Raw genomic sequence first — 24,553 nt, forward strand, 5'->3', positions numbered from 1 at the left:
GGCTGCACTCCCCCAGAGGCTCTTCCCTGTAGAATCTAGACATTTTGGTATGTCATGGAGGGAGGCATGGTGTCTGGCTGAAAACCTACCCTTTTTTGAAGCTTTGTCTTCCTGACTGCTACACCTGGTTCCTCTCTCTCCTCTCTCCCTTGGCCCTCCCCGCTCTCTTCACATGGTTCAGGGTCAGGACCATAGACTCCTCTCCCAGATGTGTCTGCCTCTAGCTGTGCTCTCCCACATATCTATATTAAACTTTCTCCTCCACCATACCTAGAAGCATCAATGTCCTCTCTCTCTCTCTCTCTCTCTCTCTCTCTCTCTCTCTCTCTCTCTCCCTCCCTCCCTCCCTCCCTCTCTCTCTCTCTTTCTTTAATCTAGCCAGTGTCATATGATAATAATAAGGGATTAGAAACCAGCAGCCACTGTCATTGGATCGTGGATTAGAAAGCCTGACAGCAGTGTCATTCAGTGATAGATTAGAAAGCCTGGTAGTGCAATTCGGTGATAGATTAGAAAGCCTGGTAGCCAGTGTCATTAGGCAATAAGCTAGAATGCTGATTTCACAGATGAGAACTGGAGGGACCAGAAGCTAAAGTGACTGCCCCCAAACACCACGTTACAAAATGGGCCCCTTCAACCCCAGCCATGTGGCCCACAGTATCCTTTTCACTTGTGAGTCTCTTTGAGGGAGTCTCCCTCAGCTCTTGCCCACCTGCTACTTTGGCCCTGGGCAAAGTCTGGTAGGGGGTGAAAGAAGAAACTAGAAGGCCTAGGACCCCCAGTGGGTAACTAGAAAAAACTGAGGCCCACAGCCTGGCAGGAGGTCTGCTTTAACTCCCCGCCAGGCAACATCAGAGGTGCAAACCTGCTAAAATTCCCCAGCAGAGGTCTTGAAACAGAACATGAAAGAGTTTATGACCCCGTAGACTTGAACTTCTCTCCCGCACCAAGCTATAATTCCAGCTCTCTTTGGAGCAAAAGATCAGAACCATAATTTGCGGAGGGCCTCCAAACAGGCACTGATTATGTTTCAAGACAAGCTGAGGATGAAGCAGCCTTGGGAGGGATTGGGGAGGGAGGCATGGTGTCTGGCTGAAGCAATTAAATGTAGTTGGCTTCTCGTTTTAAACAAAGGCCCCCAGGAAGCCTCCAGAGGGCTGAAGTCTTAATGGTCTGGAATAAAGGGGGGGGGGAGCTGAGGAGCTCCTGTGGGCAGGCCTGCCTTCAGTGTCCCCTACAGGAATCTGAGAGGGAAGCCTCCCTGAACAGGCAGCACTCATGCTAATGGGGTGGCCTCTGGTTATACCCAAGGTCAGCCTCCTGCGCTGAGGTTGGAGTCCCTGCAGGGAACTGGCACATGGCACCTCTGCTGTTGTTCCTTGGCTGTCCTTTGTGTCCGTTACTGTGCTGGATGCCAGCCCTGTTCTCCAGATGTTACCCCAGCCAGCGCTGCAGCCCTCCAGTAACGGTCCCATCTATTAAAAAGCCTTGGGGGTACCATGTCACAGTGTCACACACTGGCACCTCCCAGCCTGGCCCTGCCACCTCTCTGGTTTCATCTCCACTTCTCTATCTGGGATGCCAAGTGCTTCTCAGGCTGTGTATGCTTCTGATGGCTTTGCAGGCTACAACCCCATCCTAGCACTTCCTCTTGCTTGGGCTCTTGCTCTGGACCAGGCTAGCGTGCACAGGCCTTCAGAGCCCCACTAGCTCTCTCCCTTGATCATACAATGGAGCCTGTGTGGTCCGTCATTTTAATTTAACTTAACCTTAAATAGTTTTCTATTTTTGTAATGCTAGGCTTACAGACTAAAACTATTTTATTTGTCATGAAGTTTCCAGGACCTACTAATACAGACTCTGACACATAATAGGTTGGCTGAGGTGACCTGGGGATATGGCTGTCAACCTACCCTAAGCTATGCATGCACCATAGACTTACAAACACCAGACATTTGCTCTCATAAGCCATCAGGGCCCTGGTGGAAGCCAGCATGAAAGATTCCAGCAAGGGACAAACTCCTTTTGTCCTCTCTAATAGAAAGGGTACAAGGGAATGTTCTAGAGCCCTTTGAAAGGCTGCTAATCCTACTTATAAGGGCTCTGCCCTTACTTCTCAAAGACAGCTGCAACCTGCAAATGCTCCCACAAGGAGGCTTAGACTTCAACATAAACTACTCAGTCTGTAGACCCACCCTGCCAGGATCACTCTGCATGTGAGGTACTATGTTGGGGTTATGGGGACATGGAAGCCGGACCGGAGTTGCCTTCTGGGATACTAGCACCCTCTGCTAGGTGCAAAGAGCAGGTCAGGAGCTGCCAAGGGAAAGGCCTGGGCACTCAGACTATGTTTCCAGATCAAGTGGCAGGGCAGGACTATGGGAGTGTTCCCACAAAAGCTGGATCCGACCTTGGAAAACAAGTGGGGAGGGGGGAGCAGTTCAGGTTGAGTGGGGAAGGCCAGAGGAACAGACACGAGCCCAGGAGCTCTGCTCTGGGAAGAGGCAATGCCATCTTGGATTCCCACCCACACCACCTACCCTGTGTGTGTCCTTGGAGGATAAGCTTCCCCAGCATCTGGGAGCCCATTATGTCAGAGTTCAACCTGTGTCTCAGAAGAGAAACCTCCCAAAAGAAGACCTCGATAGACAGAGGCAAATAGCTGACTTATTTGCAGATGCCCCGGGGCCCCTGCTATTAGAACCTCCAGCATCTAATGATTAAACACTGTACAAACACTGGGTGACCAGCTCTCCATGTAAGTGGGCTGAAAAGCCAAGAGGGCATGGCTCTCCCAGCAGCTGGGAGGAAGCCAGGCTGGAGAGATGCTTTCTATGCTAAGCAACACACCCTCCAATTGGAGCCCAGGAGGTCACTGTAGGAGAGATGGGTGGGGGGATGGGTTCCCTCCCCTCTGTACCGGGTGTGGGAAGATGTGCAATTGAGTCATGCGTGTTAAAACCAGGAACTGTAGCTGGCGATTGGCGGGCTGGATTCAGGTGAGATCTGCACCCAACTGCATACTCAGCTCCGAAGGAAAGACTGTGTTCGTACCCCCTAGTCAGATGGTAGAGCTGACTCAGAGAGGTTCCGTGGGGGTCACACGGAAAAGCAGTTATTAAGAAGCAGTGCTGGCTAGGGCTGGAGAGATGCCTCAGTGACATTGCTGCTCTGGTTCTGACAGCCCACGGTGAGGACAGAAGCCCCCGCTGTTGCTAGCTGCCCCAAGTGACTTGAATCCAGTGCTCCTCTCCTTTAGCCATTCAGTCACTGGACTTAGATGTTCTTGTTATAGCTTTATCATTGTGTAATTCACATCCAGCTACTACTATAGAGTACAGAGGACTCAGATGGTGTTAGGAGTATACAGAAGACAGCGGCCTTGCTTGTTGGTGAACCTTGGGACCCCTGAGAAACTGGACCCAGTTTCTGGGGGCTCTTTAAACTCCTCAAACTCCAGAGAGCTTACAAAGGCTTATCCAGACTTCTCCAGTTCCGATGGCAGTCGCCACTCTCCTGACCGAAACCCCCTCCATATTCAGGCATACACTTGTTGTTGTTTCTTCTGTGTGTTTCCTGAGAGATCTGAAAAGCCGAGAGGAGAGCCTGCCCAAGTTCAGATGGCCTGGGAGGAATCCTGGGGTTTTAGAGCTGAGGGCCCTGGGTTTTTTGAGTCATGGAGCTAGCCACACCCCCCAGGAGCCCAGCGGTGGTGCAGTTATGGACTCTGAACAGAGTGAAGTCATGCTTGCTTAAGCTAAAGGCCTTTAACCAACGGTCTGATGTCCCTTCTGGCCAGATCACTGTTCATTCTTATAGAGCTTCCTTCTGAGAAAGACTCGGCCTAGCTGTCCCGGTGAGTTCCCATAAGGCAAGTTTCCTCACGCCTTTCTTTTCCCTAATGCTTCACTGGATGTAAGAATTTTGCATCAGAACGAGGTGGAAGTATTTCTTGATTTGTTCTCTCTAGACTACAAGCTGGCTGGGAGTAGATGTCCTCTGTCGGTCCTAACACTTTAAACACCCAAACCTGAGCGTGATACCAGGTCAGTCAACCCATTCAGTCAAGAGCAGCTGCACTGGGTCCTGGCCATCATCCTTTGATCCCGCTAAACTCTTACAGAGTCAATGTGACCTTTGGTTTTCATGTTAAGAATTGAACACGGCAGCATAGCGATAACGCCGGCGCTGTGACGGCACTGGCCGCAGCAGCTGATGTCTTAGGTTTCTAACGCTGTGATGAAACGCCATGACCAAGAGCGAGTCAGGGAAGGAAGAGTTGACTTGGTCTCTGTTCCCACATCATAGTTCATCATCAAAGGAAGTCGGGACAGGAACTCAAGCAGGGCAGGAACCTGGAGGTAGGAGCTGATGCAGAGGCCATGGAGGGGTGCTGCTTACTGACTTGCTCCTCTTCGCTTGCTCAGCCTGCTTTCTTATAGAAGCCATGGTCATCAGCCCAGGGGTGGCACAGCCAAAATGAGCTGAGCCCTTTCCAATCAATCGCTAAGAAAATGTCTTACAGCTGGGTTTTATGGAGGCATTTTCTCAATTTAGGTTTCCCTCCTTTCAGATAAACTCTAGATTGAGTCGCGTTGACATAAAACTAGCCAGCGCAGCCAGCGTGGTACACACACTGTAAATGTCCCCATCACAACTAACTTTAAAGATGAGGGCTCACTAAGTAATGTGCATGCATTTGGAGATGGGGCTGAGATCAGAACCCCTGGCCTCCCGTGCTGATTTCTTCTCCTGATGATAAAGAGTCTATACAGACTCTTCTTCTGTATGCTGCTACGGAAACAGAAGAATCAGGTCATTAAGGAATGTGGGGTCATGTCCCCGTGTGCCGGATATGGGGTCAGGACTTTTTCTGGAGGTGCAGGGGAATCTGTGAGCCATTTCTGACTTCCCTGGGCACCGCTCCATCTGTCCGCACTGACTGGGTGGGCTGTGTTATTTTCACCAAAGAAGCCGACCTGTTCCTCCTTAGAGTGAGAGAAATGTCAACTATGAAAGGACTCTGAAGAGTTTAAATTTAGCTGGCAGCATGTATTCATGTGCCATGCACGCTAGGCACCAGAAGATTGGTGTGACAGGTTGGCCGGGTGACAAAAACCAGTCCTTGAGAAATTTAGGTCTCCTTTGAAAGGCTGGGCAGGCTCATCATAGACCTGTGCCTCTCCTGGTGTATGAACCACAGTAGGATGGTGGAGAGGTAGCATAGAAGACACAGCCACCATCTAGTGAAGGCTGCTGGTATACTGACATGGGGGACAAGCTGCTTTGTCAGCACCTCCTTCCACCGGCCCCTCACCACTGTCTTGTTGTCCCGTCGTCCTGTGGCGCTGCTTAGGGCTTAGAAGAGAAGATTCAGATGGGAGGAGAATGCTATGGTTCTTCTTTTCACGTGGGTATGCCAAGGCACCTTCATTTACTTTTGGCTCAGTTCAAGGATTCAGTCCATCATAGAGGGAGTCTTGGTTATGTTGTATCTACAGTCAAGTGGTGGTGGTGGTGTGTGTGGGGGGATTGAAGAGTGGTGCTTAGCTGTCTTTTTCTTTTTTTATTCAGTGTGGGATCCCAGCCCCTGTCATAGCATAACCAATATTCAGCATTCACCTTCCCTCCTCAGTTAAACCTCCTCAGATACTCCTCTACGGACACATCCAGGGGTGGGTTTCACAGTGATCCTAAATTCAGTCAAGTTGGCCGTGACCGTTATCCATCCCCGTCTGTGCAATGCTGAGCGATTAGTAGATGTGAGGTGGTCAGGGGACATAACCCCAGCGTTCCAGAGTTCTCAGCCTGTGCACTTTTAAAGTAGAGCCAATCCGTCTTCGTCTGCCTTTTCTCTTTTTCTGTTTCTTCTTGATTACCTTCTACTACTTGTTGAGGTCTGGAAGCTTCCTAAGCTCCCCCAGTCCTCGGCAGCTGGCAGAGCTGTAGGAACAAAAACAGAAACTCAGCCTGCTCATGATCCCCAACAGCCCGACTGCGAATGAGGAGAGCGGAGGCTTTCTGAGAGATGGAGTCTCTGTGGAGATCTCTTATCCTGGCAGGGTCGGGCAGCAGCCCACAGACCTTGCCAGTGGGGGAAGTGTGCTATGAGAGAAGACTAAATTTAGTCGCATGCACTGCTCTCTCTGCTTCCTGTGTCTTTGATCCACTTGGCAGTTGAAAACTCAAGTTCTCAGGTCTCTCCTTTGTCCCCTGGTTATTTTGTCAGATAAACCATTTTGCAGAACGGTGTGTGTGCCTGCACATGCCCGATTTTTTTCTTTTTTCTTTTGGCATGTCATAAATATTTTTCGCTAGGGTAATGCTGTACGCACTTTAATTCCCTTAAAGTGATTTAATTGAATGAAGGGATATGTTTCTTTGCTGATTTGTTTTTGAGACAGCATCTCTCCATGCAGCTCTAGCTGTCCTGTATAGACCAGGATAGCCTTGAAGTCACAGAGGTCTGCCTGCCTCTGACCCTGAGTACTGGATTAATTGCTTTTTTTTAAAGTGTGTGTGTGTGTACACATGTACATACTTGTGGAGGTCAGAGGGCAACATGCAGAAGTTAGTTTTCTTGCTACCATGTGGGTCCCACAGAGCCCACTCAGGCCATCAGGCTTGGTGGCATGCATCCTTACCTATTGAGCCATCTTGCTGGCCCACATACATTTTCTTTTTAACTAAGTAAGATTGCTCTAGCTGCTCGCCCTTCTTCTTACTCCCTGCCTGTCCAACAGGCTTTCCCATTCCTTCCCGCACTGTCCCCTGGTATGAGAGACTGTACATCCCCAGTGGCTACACAGATACTCCGGAACCTCCCTGCCTTTATGTCGGGAATTTGGAATTCATGATCTGTGGTGGAAAGAAACAGAAGAGAAGCTGTAACCCGATTTGAAGGCTGACAGTCTGAATTTTAGCCTTGAATGTACCACTAAACTGTGAAGACGAGGCATTTTTCCTCTTGCTCCTCCTAGGCACACACTGGGAACCAACCCTGTGTCTAGTTTGGGATTTGACCACTGAGTGCTAATGGAGGAAGGCAGCTGCTTGGTAAACTCCATGGTGTCTGAGGCTCATGAAATAGAGTTGGGCTAGCCTTCCTGGTAGCCAGGGATTCCCAGAAGCAGCATGTGCCCCTCAGGCTAACTGGGCTTCCCATGAAGTCTGGTTCCCACCCCCACCACACTTCCTTACAGGTCACCCCTCAAAACCCTGTCTCTCAGTGGCTGGAGGAGACGGCTCAGTGGTTAATGGCACTGTCTGTTCTTGCCAAGGTCCTGAGTTCAATTCCCAGCAACCACATGGTGACTCACAACCATCTGTAATGGCATCTGATGTTCTGATGTGTCTGAAGACAGCAACAGTGTGTGTGTGTGTGTGTGTGTGTGTGTGTGTGTGTGTGTGTGTGTGTAATAACTTTTTTTTTTATAAAGACCTTGTCTCTCCCCTCTTAGCTTTGCAGGGATCTTGCTTCCCTTACCTTATCTCTTGACTCAGACTGCATGCCATCCTCTCCACAAAACCTTCCCTGACTACTGTTCACCAAGGGCTAGGTCACCTGTCCCTCCTAGGGTCCTCATGGCAGCATCGAGGGTCATCTTCTAAATTTGTCCCTTGCCTGTCACTCATCATCTTGAGGGCAGGAACATAGTCACCATCACATCCTGGTCACCTGGGAGCAGACATCAGCCCTGGGGGTGGGGGTGGGGTAGGTCGTACGCCTCCACTTGCTGGGGGAGCCTCAGTTGTCTGTCTGCCTCCCTCCCCTTTGGGAAAGACTCTGTCCCTTTGCTCTCCAGACTGGGACGGCGTCCTTTCCATTAAAACTGTAACTTCAGAAGGTCCAGGGAGGAGACATAAACATTCGTTTTGCAGGTGTTTGACTTAGAACCTGTATTGGTTACTCTCTTGTCGCTGTGACCAGATACCTGACAGGAGGCAGCACAGAGGACTTGCTATGGCTCCCTTTTGGAGGGGATGCTGCCAATCGAGATAAAGAATGAAGGCCTGGAGACAAGCCACTCCTCAGTAATGGGGTCAGCTTGTGGCTGGCTCCAAGAGCCCAAGGCTGCTTGTTCACATCTTGGAGGACAGGAAGTAGAGCTGGGCTATACTTCCTTCAGGCTCACCCCAGTGACCCACTTCTTCCTACAGGTTCCACCGCCCTGTATGAATAGCACACCAGCCGGAAGGTAGCCATTCAAACACATAAGTTTGTGGTGAACGTCTCATATTAAAAGCACAGAGCCTTGCTGATAGTGAAATGAGCCAATTCAAGTCAGATTAGAATATAGAAAAGGCAGGTTTGGGCTGGAGAGATGGCTCAAAGGATAAGAGCACTGTCTGCTCTTCCAGAGGTCCTGAGTTCAATTCCCAGCAACCACATGGTGGCTCCCAACCATCTGTGATGAGATCAGATGCCCTCTTCAGTTGTACTTGAAGACAGCTACAGTGTACTTGTATACATAAATAAATAAATCTTTAAAAAAAAAAGAAAGAAAGAAAAGAAAAGAAAAGGCAGGTTTATTAGGAAGCCACTCTCAGGTGACTTCATTGGCCCCAAGGATTGAGTCTTGGGAAGTCACCACGGGGAAGGGAGAAAGAAAAATGGAGAAAGGGCTCAAGCTGGCTCAGAGAGTCAAAACCAAAACGTCTGGATTATAAAGGGAAGGGCCTCTGGGGGAAGGAAACGGCAAGGTTGGGGGCAGGGTATGCCAGGCCAGGGACTGAGGGATGCTGGGAGAACCTGGAGGCCAAGTCTACTTTGGTATGTAAAATATGCACCTCCGTCCTTTGTCCTAGGGTCCAAAACCAAACAGGCCTCTTACAAGCTTGTCTAGATCTGTAGATGAAGTCTTAACAGAAGAATGCTTAGGTTCACGGGCTGAAGTGCACTGCACAGGGCCTGCAGTGAAAGCCTGGACTCAGTCACACATAGCCAGTCTCTTCCCTTTGGAGAGTTTGACTTGACCTTCCTGTCCCAAGGTGTGCTTGCACGCAGGGGCTCTTGTTATTTTAGTTGGTGAATTTCATAAGCCAAACCTGGGCTGGAAGGATGGCTCAGTGGCTAAGAGCCCTTGCTGCTTCCAGAGGAACTGGGTTAGATCCCAAGCACCCACATGTGGCCCACATCTGCCTGGGCCTCCGGTTCCAGGGGATCCAATACTCTGCTGGCCTCTGCGAGCACCAGGCATGCACATGGTACCCAGACATAGACACAGACAAAACACTCAAACGCATAAAATAAAAGCCAAGCCTACCATGTGCTTCCCGGATCCTAGCAGCTTAAAAAAATGCCCCGGGATCAGGTATGCAGCTGCCGCTTCTGTCAGAATGCAGACACACCTCTCATTACTGCTAATTTGCAGTCCCACCACTCCACTCCACCAGGGGCCTCTGGGTCCAAGCTGCCTAGTTCTGTGACTGGTGACCTGCTCTATAGCCCTGGCTAAATGGATCCATTACAGTATCTTCCAGGCAGCTGCTCTAGGTAAATTAATACCTGGAGGTCTTTTTCCTTCCCTGGGAAATGTTAAGTACTGTAACAGGCTTTCATTTAAGGCTGTATGTGGCTTATTTCACCAGCTTGCTATTTGGAAGTTCTAACAAAACACCTTTATGAATGTGACTGTAATACCCTTAATCCGCTAAACTTCCTGACATTTCAAACTAAGTGGATTGCTTCGAAAGAAATCAGGCACTCCCGTCTCTGTGCGTTCATCCTGCCTGGGAATCTTCTCTAAAGGACTTGGTACAAATCAGGAAAGACCAGGAAATCCCACGCACTTGTTCCAGTTTTTAAATATCTACTATGATTAGCATCTTTTTTTTAGGGGGACAGGGAATAGCAGGTATCATTTACTTAGTGGGGTGTAGGGATGGGGACAGAGGAGTACATACATACCACGTGAGTGAAGATCAGAGGACAACCTGTGAGAATTGGTTCTCTCCTTCCACCTCGTGGGTTCCAGGGATCAGACGCAGGCCATCAAACTTGGCAGCAAGCACCTTTACCTGCTGAGCCATCTCACTGACCGACCCCCTGTAGCGTTTTTTTGTTTTGTTTTGTTTTTTAAAAACAAATTTTGGAGTCATGTGGTTTCTTTCTTTGCTAAAACCAAAACCATATGTTTTATCTGGAAACATGGGAAGTACAGAGAAGCAAACGGTAGGGTTTGAAGAAAAAGGTTGGGCTGGAGAGATGCCTCAGTGGTTCAGAGCACTGAGTGCTCTTCAGAGGTCCTGAGTTCAAATCCCAGCAACCACATAGTGGCTCACAACCATCTGTCATGAGATCTGATGCCCTCTTCTGGTGTGTCTGAAGACAGCTACAGTGTACTTATAATAAATAAATAAATAAATAAATAAATAAATAAATAAATAAATAAATAAATCTTAAAAGAAAAAGGTTGATGATACTGTCCGATTCCAAGACCCATTAGCATTTCGGTGCTTCCCACAATTCTCTGTTCATGCATTTTATTTTCAAAAGCCCAGACATTTCTTTTACTGTTTCTAAGACAGGGTCACCAGCCTAGTCTCTAGGCTGGGCTGGAGCTTCCTCCATAGCTGAGAATGACCCTGAACTTCTGATTCTCCTGCTTCCCACCTCCCAAGGGCCGAGGTCCTTTCTCCAGCATGCACTGTGAGCCTCGTGCTGTCTAAGCTCTTCACACGCCTGGCTTTAATCTAAAAGTAAGATCTCCCCAAACCCGCACCTCAGTCGATGCTGCTGAAATGCACCTGCCTGTGTGTGCTTGGAAGAGTCAGCCAACTAGGCGTGGCAGAGCCGGGACTTGAACCCGGGCAGTGTGGCTCTACAGCCCTTAATTTCAACTGCTGCTCTATGAACCCAAAGCAAACGAGAGGTACCAGATACCGCAGCGCTACTGCAGGGGGTGCATTCTATCGGAATTCTGTACTGTCATTTTTCAATAACCACAGAGTTCTCTATTCATTGAGGACCCACCCTCTGATTAGCTCCAAATGGGGGAGGGGAGGTACTCTGGGTGTTTCAGCCCTGTTGTTCTTAAACAACAATGCAAAGGCCGTTGTTGAAACGAGATGTATGCGCACTAGTGTGAGCTGTCCATTAAGCCTGCTTTCTATATTTCCCTTCTAATTCTAACACTGGTGCCATGATGTCCTGGTTCTGTAGGACATAGTCTCCAGTATGTTCTGTTCGTGACAGGGCTGCCCTGAGCCATTCACAGTCTCTGTTGTTGCTCCTGGCTCCGTGTTTGGGGCAGGGGGGTGGGGTGGGAAGTTTGGCTAAAGAACAGAGTCTCTGTCTCTGTCCAGTTGGCTGTCACAGCTGAATGCCCAGTGTTAACTATCTGCATTTTTCTCTAAATTGTATGACAGTTTTTATCTTCCTCTCTAAACCTGAATCAGAGTACGGACTGAGAATCTGCCTTGACATCGTCCCCCACCTAGTCTTCTAGACAGAGAGAGGAGAAGAAGGGGGCGAGCCATGGCCTCAGCTTACCATCTCACTCCTCCAGTAAAGAACATGACGAGGCTGGCATCCTTCCTCACGTGCCAAGTGCAAAGCCAACGCAAAAATTCAGGAGTGACTAAAGCTGGTTCGCCTAGATTTCCCCCATCCTTGTGGCCTTGGGCAAGTTAGCCAACCCATTTCCCCCACGTCTTCATATAAACTGAGAGGCAATGTCTGCTTCATACGTACAGTCAGATGCATTAAATAAGGCAGTAATAATTAGCAAAGAGAGCCATGGCAAACACTCAGTAACTGAGAACTTTAAATGCCCCAGTTTCTTTTTTTCTTCTTAAATCTGCATGTGTGTGGTTGTTTTGCCAATGCAAAGCTGGTGCTCACAGAAGTCAAGAGATGGTGCCCGCTCACCTAGAACTGGAGTTACAAGTCACCATGTGGGTGCTAAGAATTGAACCTAGGTCCTCTGCAAGAACTACAAATGCTATTAACCACTGAGCCATTTCTTCCCCACCCCCACACCCCATGATGCGGGCTTTAACATGTAATACCTGTGAGTTGGGGATGATAGGTCTATCTTCCTAGGTAAGGATGGGGTCGTGCTTCAATCTGGTACCCAGAACTAATACAGTTCAGCCTTGCTTCTCTCTCTGTCTCTGTTCTCTCTCTCTCTCTCTCTCTCTCTCTCTCTCTCTCTCTCTCTCTCTCTCTCTGTGTGTGTGTGTGTGTGTGTGTGTGTGTGTGTGTGTGTTGGACAGGGTCTCTCTACATAGCCCTGGCTGTCCTGAAACTTACTCTAAAGACCAGGCTGGCCTCGAACTCACAGAGATCCACCTCCCACGTGCTGGAATTAAAGGCATGCTTCAAGCCTATCGTTTGGGTTTTCAATCCAAGAGAAAAATGGACAAGCTCTGATCCTGTGCTGGAATCCTGTTTCCCTCTTTTCCCTTATTCAAAACATGTTTTTTTTTTCTTGGAGACTAATGGTCAAATGAAGTTTAATTCTTAACCAGTCTGTAACTTTTCAGGTGGCCTTCCTTCCTTCCTTCCTGCTAGACAAATAGCTGGGATGAATTGGGCTCTCAGCCAGACCTCCCCGCTTCCCCCTTCTTTTCAACTAGACTAGATTGTGGTTTAGAGGTTGTGGTAGGTTTTGCAAACCAATTTTATAGTTTCCTATAAACTTGGAAGGGAAATAACAAAATGCCAAGGCTAAAGCAGGGGCAGGTTTTTCTCCATAAAGAGCCTCTTACCTTGTGGTTGCAGAAGGTTCCATGCCGTTGGACACCGACAATATTGGATGTGTTGCCTGGCGCTTAGAAAGCTGGCCATGAGTTTGGGGGTTGTCTCATCCCCAGTGGAGGACAGATGGCTTGAGGGTCTGTTTCTCAGAGAAAGTCATTTCTTCTGAGAAGGATCTCAGTAGAAGAACCAGGGGGTAAATATCATGCTTGGGGGGAGGCTGAGAGAACTGGGTGGGCAAGTATTCCTCCTGATTTTATATCCTCTTAATTTTATTTTTATTATGGTTGTTTATTCGTGTGTGTGTGTGTTTGTGTTTGTGTGTGTGTGTGTGTGTGTGTGTGTGTGTGTGTGTGTGTTCACTTACGTCAGGTTGCCAGTCTTGGTGGTGAGCACCGTTAGCCACTGTGCCATCTTGCTTGACCCCAGCCTGCCTCCCCTTCTCTCTGGTTATCACATCCTGCAGTGGCCGTGTCCACAGGTGCCCACGAAGCTGTACTGTCAATTAGACAATGCTGAAGTGTCACTTTGAATAGTTCATAATAATACCTGTGTCAATTATTGGTTTTGTTTTCTAAGTCAGGGTCTCCTGTGGCCTGAACTCTCTGTGTGACTGAGCATGGCCTTGAACTTAGGATCCTCCTGCTCCCAAATCCCAAATGCTATATTATAGGTTTATAGCACCATGCAGAGCTAGGGATCCAATCAGGGCGTCCTGTATGCCAGGCAGGCTCATTGCCAAGTGAGCCACAACCCCATTGCCCCGCCCCCTTCTCTCTTTCTTGAACATGGCTCAGTATTTAACCTTAACTCACCTGTACCATGTAGCTCTGAGGGGCCTGGAGTTGGCTACAGATCTCCTCCTGCCTCTGCCTTCAGAATGCTGTGATTAAACTCATATACCACCATGCTCGCCTCTCCTAATGGAGAGGTTTCAGCAGCAAAACATGCATTCGAACTCCCGGAATTCTCTCAGTACATCCAACTCCCTTATAAACACAACCCCTGTAGCCAATGCTGTTCTCGTGAATCTCCTTGATATTTTTTTATGGTGTGGGTACAGAGACCAAGTAGCCATTCTGCGTCCTCATTTTTTTTTTAAGATTTATTCATTTATTATATAAGTACACTGTAGCTGTCTTCAGATACACCAGAAGAGGGGATCAGATCTCTTTACAGATGGTTGTGAGCCACAATGTGGTTGCTGGGAATTGAACTCAGGACCTCTGGAAGAGTAGTTGGGTGCTCTTAACCGTTGAGCCATCTCTCCAGCCCCGGCGTCCTCATTCTTAAGAAGGATGTTCGTGACTGAAGGTAGGGGAAGGCCTTGTTCCAAATTATCTCTAGAAGACCTCCTGAACTACCTTTCTCAATGGACGCCTTGGAGACCTCAGCTAGGGAATTTGCATGGCTGTGGCTGTTAGCCAAAGGGACTTGGAATGAGATCTCCTTCTGGAATACACGCTCATTACCTACATGTCAATTTGCAGTGAAGTATATCCAGGTCTGTGTTTAACTACCTGCTTATCAGTAAGGATACTCTTTCCTGCAACTTACCTATAGGAAGCTTTTAAAATTTTTTTTTGAATTATACTTCTGTATGTTGTGTGTGTGTTTGTGTGTGTGAGAGACAGAGAGAGACAGAAGAGAATGTGTGTGTGTGAGAGAGAGAGAGAGAGAGAGAGAGAGAGAGAGAGAGAGAGAGAGAGTCACAGCTCAGGTGTGGAGGTTAGACGGTAACTTGCAGGAGTCCGTCAGTCCCTGGTTGAACTGTGTGGGTCAGGAATTGAACTCAGGTTGTCAGACTTGGCAGCAGACACCCTACCTACTGAGCCATTTCACTGGCCCCCAAGGTGCTTTATCTTGTTTTGTTTGGGAGTTTGGGTTTTGTTTTGTTGTTGTTTTTGTTTTTTGGGTTTTTTGTTTGTTTGTTTTTTGCTGCTATTGCTGTCACTGTTGTTTTAGACAGGGTCTCGTTGTAGCCCAGGCTGGCCTTACACTTACTGTGTAGCCCATATGAGCCGCTGTCCTCCTGCCTTGGTCTCCCAAGCGTTAGTATCACAGTGTGAGCCCCTTCGCCTAGCTTCCCTTTTGTTTTCTGGTTTGTTTGGTTGTTGGCAGTGCCTCACAGAGCAGCTCAGCCTAGTTTAGAGTTGACTATGTATTCTAGGCTGACCTTGAATTTGGGGCAATCCTTCAGTCTCAGCCCTGCAAGCATTGGTGTTACAGATGTGAGTCACCACATCTGACTTCCACCGGCTGCCTCAGGCTACATCCGGTTTATTCCCACACCAGGCAATGTCACGCCTCCCACACAGGCCCTCTTAGCTCTCCTCTGCCGAGTTCATCCTTCCTGGCTCTCCTGCCTTTCTTCTTCTTGCTGTCCTTTTTCTGTTACTAACAAGCCATAAAAAGGGACCCGATTCACTAGATGCCTGGTGCTCAAGATAAGAAACCAAAGGCTGGAGCATGAGGCCATGACTGGAAGACCAGACGCAGCCACACCGAACATGGGCTTCCAAGCCAGGCTTCAGGGGCCGGTGAGTCTCTTACAATTGTGTGTAAAACACTTGTAACACCAGCGCTGAGAAAGATGTGGCAGGAGGATTGCTACAAGTTTGAAGCCAGCCTGGTCTTCATGGTAAGTTCCATCCATCCAGGGCTATATAAATAGACCTGTCTCACTTGATCTTAGCCAAAGGGCCAAGAAGCGGTTAGGCCTTGTCTCAAAATGTTCCTCCAACCCTCAAAAAAAATTTCTTTTTTTTTTTTGTTCTTTTTTTCGGAGCTGGGGACCGAACCCAGGGCCTTGCGCTTGCTAGGCAAGCGCTCTACCACTGAGCTAAATCCCCAACCCCCCAAAAAAATTTCTTGTTAGCGTCGTATTGTTTGCAACTATAAAGACTCTTGGAGCTAATGGCTTTATTTAGGGACACTTCAGAGGCTCCAGGAGATGTGGAGAGGTTTTCTTCCTCTGTCTGCGGGGGCCACACAGCAGCACTGGTGTAGGCTGTGGGAGGAGATGGAGAAGAAAAGGAAAACATGGTAAAAGAAGCTTCCTGGAACACAGCCTTTCCAGCCCCTGAAGAAGGCCGTGGCGGCTTTCTCAAGGTGACAGTGAAAAGACAGGCTGCAATGGGAGAGAGCTCGGCCACGTCAGAGAGGCGGGTAGAGTTACGGATGATGTGGGCAGGAGACTTCCGGGCAGGGTAGTGGATTCAGGTTGGCACTCAGTCCCTTGGGAAGGCATCAGAGGTTTTAGGTGGGAATGATGGGATCTGAAGTACAGTTGAGCAAGGTCATTGTCACCGAGTCTGGAGGACTGAGCCTGGGATGGCGGTGGGGGTCAGGCTCTGACTAGAGAGCAGTGAGCAGGTTCAATGTCAGGGCTCCGTCTCCTGAGAAAACCATCCAGTGACTTCTCGAAAGAGATCCACAAGCCCGGGCTTGTTGACTGGTGATGAAGGAGGGGAGCAGACAGACAGGGTCTTTGGATTGTCACCTGAGATTCTGAGTTACTCTTTCCTGTTCATTCCTTCAGGCCACCTGTATGGAATTCTGTACGAACTACACGTGAGCTTTCAGCCTGTGTGAAGTTATTTGAAGTGGGCACCCCTCCCTATCTATGCTGCTACAGGAAGTCCTCCTCCATGCTGGAGTGAGACTGTCCAGTGATGTGGCAGCTTTGAAGTCACCTGCACTCCTGCAAGTGACTCTCACTCGTGCTCCATAAGTCAGCAGGGTAAACTCTCGAGGAACAATCGTGCTTTGGTAACCCAGAAGTGAGGAGACAGATTTTTGTTTATGTCTCCCATAACAATGTTCTTGGGGGGGGGGGGCATTGTCATCGATAAGATCTGATAAGAAGAAGGAAAAGAGAACTGGGAAAGGTGACACCTAGTCACATATTGAAGTGGCCAAGGCTCTGGTAGCACAACGCCGACATGTTAAAAGTTGGAGGCATTAACTTGGTAGAAAGATTCAATTCCACATGAGCTGAGTGCCCAGAGGGCCCAGGCTCGAGAGATCACACATTAGACGTATCTGGCTACATCTAGTATTTGGAGCCATGTGTGAGGTCATAGGAAAAGAGGGTGGAGAACAGAGAGAGATGAGGGATGGAGAGATCAGGAGGAAGGAGACCCAAGGAAACAGTCCGGGAGGGCTAGGAGGACCAGGGTGGAGAATAACACCACATGGGAGGTGAGAAGGGAGGAGTAGATCCACTCGCTGCTGGAAACTTAGGTGGGGTAAGGTAGAAGAAGCCATTATTGTACTTAAGGAAGAAAGGCGGTGTTCTTAGAGGAGAAGCGGGTACCAAAGTGAGACGGTGGAATGGTGGGACAGTGGGATGGTGGGTTCTGTAGCTCTTTTAGCAAGAACTCTGAACAGCTAAGGAGGAGCATGGAGTCCAAGGTTTTACTTTTGTGATTTTGTTTTTCACTTTTGAGACAAGGTCTCAGATAGCCCTGTTCCTGGTTAAGCAGCTGAATGAGGCCTTGAATCTCTAACCCTCCTACCTCCTCCTCCTGCATGCTGGGATTGCAGAAGCATGTGAATTGAGCCTCAAAGCTGAGTGCTAAGTGTGCCTTCTACTGACCCAACTGCTATGCCCCCAGCTTGAATATCCTACAGTGTTTGAAGGGACAGGTGGCACACTTCTCAGCAGAAGGAGGGGGGAAGCAGCTAAGCTTCTCCACTGCGATGTCTTAAATGCGGTACTCATTACAAACAAGGTCAAGGGTGAAGAGCACTAACCGCTGTTTCAGAGGACCTGGGTTCAGTTCCCAGCACCCACATCAGACACTCACAGCCTCAGCCTCAGGGCATCTGGTGCCTCCTTTTGGCCTCTGTGAAGGCATACGTGCACATGATACACATATGCACACACAGGAACGAGGGAACAGTAGGGCCCATTTTTTTAGAGCCATTTCCTTAGTTTTCTGTCTTGTGATTGTATTCCTACAGCGAAGCTCTGTTCTACTTTCTGATGTCTGGGTAGAGTTTACTTTGCTTCCTTTGCTTTTAAAAAAAAAAATGACAGGGGCTGGAGAGATGGCTCAGCGGTTAAGAGCACCCGACTGCTCTTCCAGAGGTCATGAGTTCAATTCCCAGCAACCACATGGTGGCTCACAACCATCTGTAAAGAGATCCGATGCCCTCTTCTGGTGTGTGTGAAGACAGCTACAGTGTACTTATATAAAATAAATGAATAAATCTTTAAAAAAAAATGACAGTAACTTTGGAACCTTGACATCTGATAACATGTTTACTATGGGTAAAACTGTTGGGAGTTCGAGGACCTTTGAATTTGGCCAGTTTTTAAGGTCAGAAACAATACTTCCCAACAGACAGAGAATTGCCAGCTGCCTCAGAATTCAATGACTTCCTTGTTTTGTTTTGGTGGGCTGTGTGTGTGTGTGTGTGTGTGTGTGTGTGTGTGTGTGTGTGTGAGTGGTGGTGGTGGTGGTGGTAGTGATGGTGGTGGTGATGGTGGTGGTGGTGGTCGTTTCCTTTCTCCTGCTGTCTGTGTCTTTACATTTTTAAAGACTCTATTTTGTTTCACGTGTATTGATGTTTTGCCTGCATGTGTGCCCGTGTGCACACACCATGCGTGTGCTTTGTACCTATGGAGGACAGACGGGGGTCATTGGATCCCCTGAAACTGCAGTAAACAATTGTGAGCAGCCGCGTGGGTACCAGGAACCAAAACTGGGGTCCTCTGGAAAAACAGCCAGTGCTCTGAACCATCGAGCCATCTCTCCAGCCCTGACTGGGTCTTCCTTAGTCACACCTGATTGTCATCTGCTGCAAGGCATTCAGTCTTTTATATTAAAGAGATGATTCTTTACGTCTGACCATAGAAAGAAAATTGAAGTCTCCCACCCCAAGCCCGTTTGCTTTGTGCGAGACACAAGCCATTCCCGTGGTACCAGAGTTACACTTTGTCAGAAGGTGATCCAACACTTAATAACCCTCTGAGTACGTTTCTACTCAGGAACTCAGGAAAGTCAAGCCCAAGCTGTCTCCTGTGACTTGCAGGCCTGCTTGGACCTTGGCCCTCTGGCCTGACCTTCTCCTGGGCTCCCTTTGGTTCCCTGGCCCCTCTGCTGATCCCTGTACTCTTGGTCTCCGTGCGTAGGTTGCATCTGGCCTGAGGACTTAGCTCTGTTCTTGGAAGGTCCTTGTGCTGGCTTAGATATTCAGGCAGCCAGCTCCCACTGGGCCCTCAGATCTATGGTAGAGCCCACCTCCTCAGCAGGGCTTGCTCAGACACCTCCCTTCCATATCGCATCCCGTGCTTCCCATTTTGTTTTCTCCGTAGCCTCTGGCCAGCCGACTGTATCCTTTACCTACGTTGTCCTGTTACTGTGTAGCTCGCAGGTGAAACTTCATAGCTTCCCCTGAAAGTTAAGCTCTGTTCTAGGAAGCCTTTTCTGTTGACTGCCGGGTTCTTGCACTTAGAGCAGCGAAGCGGAAGCTTGTGCACCTCTGTGATTATGCGCTAGCTGGGTGAGCAGATGTGTAAGTGGATGCTTGGGCAACTCCTAGTTTATCTCCTACTTTATCTAGGCTTTCAATTTTTAACCTCCTCTATTGCTTAAAGCAAAGAGCAACTGTAGGATGTATGTGTCTGTCTGTCTGTCTCTGTGTGTATATGTGTTTACATTTCCTTTGTATACATTGGTTCAGACCCTCAGACATATTGTTTAGAAAAAAATTAGTAATTCCTAGGACAGAGAAAATTGGTCATCAGAGCATGGAAACACCCTGGTTAGCCAGAGCTTGTCCCCCCCTACTTTGGTCTGAGGAAGTCTGGACTAGCCGAACTTACCTGCCGCCCAACCCCCACATCTGCCTTCCCCTTCCCACTGCTGATGCCTGGGGTGGAGGAGGGCCCTGGGGGCTGAGACAGGAATGAGTAACCTCCCTGGCTGGGACTCCTTCGAGATTGCAATCTCAGCTCCTAGACTCTTTGCCTTTTTACTCACCTGGGAAACACTCCCAGCCCCGCCCCTCTCCTTTCCTCTTTGAATTCAATTTTATTCCCTCTCAGGTGGGTGGGGGCCAGAACGGTCTCCATCCCCTTCTCAAAACTTCTAAAAACCCCACAGAGACCCGACACACTCACGTTATTGCTTCCTCTCCCACCCACTCATCCCCCGCCCACCCCAGAAGACCATTCCTCCACCCTGCCCCCTATACACACAGAGACACTCCCTAACCAGCTGCAGGGGCAGCATGGCCCCCAGGGGTGAGCCTAGCTCGGGAGAAGTCTTCCAAGGCTGCTGTAAACTATGCTGTAGGATTTGGGGGAAATAAGCAAGGGTTTTGACTCATCTTTCCCCTTTCTCTGGAGATAAAAGCCTGTGGCTGTAACATAGCTTCGCTTTCACGTTCCCAGCCGTGGGACAATTGCTTCCTTCTTCCGGCATCTGTTTCTATCTTGCCCACTGAGTGCTGGATTACAGGTTTTAGTAGAGATTAGCTGGGTTCAACTTCCCATCCTAGACCTAGTCCCTCTCTGGTCCCATCTTCCTTTCTCACCAGCGCTACCATAAAGCTCAATGTAGCCATGTGCAGACCGAGATTCATTTTTTTTAAAGCATTGTGAGGAATTAGTGCATAGTTCCCTTGGCGCACACACCCCATTAACACCGGCATCCTTAGAAAGAGTGTGCGTCCTTGTTAACCACATAGACAGGTAACATGGTTCTCTTCCTCTGGGCTCAGCATTTTAACCAAATGCTTTGAAGTCACACGTCCACCAACTGAGGAAAGAGTTTCTATGGCCTTTGAGCTCCGTGCATTTAAAAGAAGCACGTGTTGCTGAAAAGACCTTGTGTTTTTAGTGCAATAGATGTGGGTGGGATCTACGATAGCCGCCTCTGGGACATGTGCAGGACCCTCTATTCGGTGCTTTACGGTAGGGTGTCTGAGTTTGCTGCTGGATTTGCCTTGCTGAAACTTCACACAGCTGACTTGATACCGGCACTGGGCCCTGACCTCCGCTCCCTCGGCACTTTAAAGGTTAATTTTGTTGGCGGATCGGATTTCCCTCCAGGGCTAGGGAACGGTAGTAGTCTCCTCACTAGCCCCTCAGTAGCAGATTCGCAGGGTGCTGTGACTGCCCGGCCAGGCGTGGGCGGGACGGCAGGCTGCGGGGACTGTGGTCCCATGAGAGTCACTCGGCTTCTTTGTCCACCGTTCTCCAGGGTCCGTAATGTAGTGCCATGCTCTGGCCTAGGAACCTTACAAGGTAGGACGATTTCTCAGAGTTCCTGGGACTAGGGGTTTAGGGCATGCAACGCCTTGTAGGTTCTTGGATAGTATTGGAAAGCTGGCAGAGCAAGCAATGGGGCAGCTGCCAAAATCACCACTTTGGTGTGAGAGTGTGAGTGTGTGTGTGTGTGTGTGTGTGTGTGTGTGTGTGTGTGTGTGTGTCTACAAATCCCGCCTCCCCGTGTCCTCCTCTTTAACCTTGATGGCTTAGAGGTGGCTGGGACATTCCCCAAAAGCATTTGACACACCTAGACAATTCATCCCCAGTGTCCCTGTCCCCCTTATCAAACTAGGCTGTCAAGCCTGAAAAACTGGGTGTTGCTCACCCAGCTGTCTCAAGTCTTCATTCCAAGTCTTGGGCTGCTTGGGGGAAGGGGAGTGGGGGGGGGCTGGAGTGGCCCACGCCAGGGCTGCTGGTGGCTTGATTAAAGTGACTTGCATGGGGGGTTTTGTTTAGAATCTAAGGAGCCAGATGAGGCTGTGGTTGTGTTTACTAATACTGAAAATTACTGAGTGGGCTTTAAAACAAAACAAAAACTCTCCTAAAAGTTAGGTCCCAGGAGAGAATGAGTAGCTACAGTGTTACAGCTTTAAATACACACATAGATGTCTGCTCAGAGATGTGTAGTCCGGTTTTTAAACCTAACCAGGGAGAACAAAGTGGTTCTTACCACCTACTGTGTGCCGAGCATCTAGCAGACATCTTCTTCCGTCTTCCTCACTGAGCCTGTAAGAGCATGCCCAGCTTGGAAATGAGTCAGTGGGAACCCAGAGAAGTTAAGTGAGTCGTTCAACATCACACAGCTAATAAGAGAGTGACTGCTTTGCAAAGAAAGGGTGTTTCCTCTGGTCAGGGATTCGCCAGTGCACACAGCTTGGCAACCTGACTGAGAACCTGCTTGTTTCTGGGTTAGGAAACACCCCTTGCTTTGCAGTGGGACCTAGCTGCTGGCGGTTCTGACTTCCTGAGGCTCCTGGTCCATGTGGTGGCTTTGGCTGAGGCTGTGCTGCAGAGAGCTCAGAAAGCTCGGAATCTAACTACCGGTCACATCTGGGAAGGCCGGTGACCTTGGAGCTGGCCGTGGGCTGCCATGGGCTGCCGGGGGGCCTCTTTCCAGGCAGCTGAATGACTCTTAGAGGGGGAAGATGTCCAGCTTGCATGTTAATGGTGCCCCAGGCTGTTGGCCAGCTGGGGTGCCTAATTAGCTACCGCCTTGCTTCTCTTCAGCCGCAAAGTTGATTTTGAATGGTAGGTGATCTTGCTTTCCTCATATTTATTGATTTTATGTGTATGAGTGTTTTGCCTACATGTAGGTGTACCACATACTTGCCTGGAGAGCATTGGATGCCCGGGGTCAGGACTTGCAGGTGGTTGGGAGCCACCGTGTGGGTTCTAGTAACTGAACCAGGGTCCTCTGCAAGGGCAACAAGTGCTCTTAATCACTGAACCATCTCTTCAGCACCGAGAGCTCGCTATTATTATCCTTCCTCCTTCCCTTCATTCCCTCCTTTTTCCTTACCAGATAGGGTCTGTCTATGTAGCCCTGGCTGTCCTGGAACTCACTGTATAGCTCCACCTGCTTGTGCCTTCTGAGTGCTGGAATTAAAGGCATGCATTCCCATGCCTGCTGAGGGCTAGTTTCTCTTTTCTTTCTTTTTTTTTTCTCTTTTTCTTTTTCTTTCTTTCTTTTTTTTTTTTTTTTCGGAGCTGGGGACTGAACCCAGGGCCTTGCGCTTGCTTCTACCACTGAGCTAAATCCCCAATTCCACAAGGGCTAGTTTCTCGACCTAGTTCCTTGTCTAGATTTTCACTCCAGAGGCAGAACTTTACAGGAGAGCCTTTGACAACAGAAAAGGAGAGTACCACCCCTGCCTCCCGACCTGCTACCCTGAGAGCAGCGTGCTTCTTGTGTACTCAGCAGTCTATAGATTTCCATAGCCCTAAACTGGAGACTAAATGGAGATCGGGGTGGAGGAGAGTTTATGAGGATGTGGAGACCCCATGTACCCCCACCCCCACCTCGGTAGACTTACGGTAGCCAACTAGTTGGCCTCTCTGTGATTTGTCCCCCCACCCCATTCTCTTTAGCTCACCGAGATGTTTTCAAATGACCTGTGATACTACGTTGTCCTTGGTTTGGAGAGCAGGTGGATGTTCTAATTTCTTACATGCCTTTCCCCCTGCCAAAGCAGATTGATTATTTCCTTCTTCTTCTTCTTCTTCTTCTTCTTCTTCTTCTTCTTCTTCTTCTTCTTCTTCTTCTTCTTCTTCTTCTTCTTCTTCTTCTTCCTCTTCCTCTTCCTCTTCCTCCTCTTCCTCTTCCTCTTCCTCTTCCCCCCTCCTGCCCCCCTCCTCATCCCCCCTCCTCCCCCTCCTTCTCTTCCTCTTCCTCATCCTCCTCTTGATGTGGTTCACAAGAACTCTGGAACCAGAGTTGCTGGGCCATGAAGTTCGATTACCCTAATCAGCTCACTTAGCTTCTTCGAGCTCCCCTTCCCCAACTATGAAAAAGGAGACCTTAGTACTTGATAGTGCAATCTGCTGACATCTACAGAATACTGAGACGGTGCCTGGAATCTGTTATTAGAACTCTTCTCCCTAGTCAGCGAGTGTTCACTGTTTGCATTCATTGCGATGGCTGGATCTGTGGATGTTAGGGGAAACCCCTTCCCGGGAAATTGAAAATGAGGATGAGTTTGCTGAGAACCTTGGCCCAAGCTGGCTAGCGACTGGCAATGGCTCAAGCTGAGCATGGAGGAGCCCGGGAGGAGAGAAGGTTTTGTGTAGCTGAGGTCAGCAGACACTCTGGTGCCTGTTATAACAATGAGGGTCTGAGGCATCCAGACCAAAGCCTGGGGTTTCCAACCATACAGAGCCCTGAAACCAGAAGGAGAATTTCACGCTTCCTCAGAGGGACCACCTACTTGTCCAGGAGTGGGTTACCAAAGTGGGACAAAGGTGCTGGGGGATGAAACCCAAGCCTGGAGCATTCTCATCTCTGCCAAATCCCCTCTAAGCCCTCTTGGTGGGATTTCTGTTTCCCTCTTTTCATCCCAAGTGACTGGGCTTGCACCTGGCACCATCAGTAGACGTTATTCTCCCCGGAGACCTTGTTCACAGACCACAGCAAGGAACAATATGCCTCCCCCAACCCCCAGACTTTACTGCCTGCTTCACAGTGTCAGTTACACCTCCCTCACATACACCACGCAGGTTCCTTGCAACCTGGGCTGCAGCTGCCCTGGGTTGGTGCCCTCAGATGTGCCTGGAGAACCTTGGGCACCCATCAAACCCTTTTCATTCCCACAAAAGGTCTGTGAGAACTGAAGTGGGTGTCATTAGCACAATACCACACAGGAGACCCGAGTCTCCCAGAAATGAGGGTGCTCTGACAAGGTAATTGGCGCCTGGATTCCAGCAAAGACCTATTTGGTAGTTTCTCTGCAGAGCTGGCAGAGCCTCTGTGTGCCTCTTGAATTTAGTGGCATCCTTGCCCATGTCTAGGCCAACAAAACTTGCTGACTTTGGGATTTAAACTCTGCCCTTGCAAAGCTCAAATTAAACTT

At 49.1% G+C, this 24,553-nt stretch overlaps 1 protein-coding gene across 23 annotated transcripts in view; it reads left to right on the forward strand.

Annotated features, from left to right (window-relative positions):
- The window catches only part of Nav2 (neuron navigator 2), a 658,517-nt gene that overhangs the window by 554,621 nt on the left and 79,343 nt on the right, over nucleotides 1-24,553 (forward strand). For 3 of the 23 annotated variants that reach the window (XM_087609949.1, XM_087609953.1, XM_087609955.1), the window contains exon 1: nucleotides 20,676-20,963. The exons of the other annotated variants lie outside the window; for them this stretch is intronic. In XM_087609949.1, coding sequence (XP_087466075.1) covers nucleotides 20,938-20,963 — 26 coding nt within the window. In that variant the 5' untranslated portion in view covers nucleotides 20,676-20,937. Of the gene's footprint in view, nucleotides 1-20,675; nucleotides 20,964-24,553 lie in introns of those variants that run through there. 23 annotated transcript variants of the gene reach the window in all.

This window comes from Rattus norvegicus, chromosome 1, assembly GCF_021556685.1.
Source record: "Rattus norvegicus strain SHRSP/BbbUtx chromosome 1, alternate assembly SHRSP_T2T, whole genome shotgun sequence".
Lineage (NCBI taxonomy): Eukaryota > Metazoa > Chordata > Mammalia > Rodentia > Muridae > Rattus > Rattus norvegicus.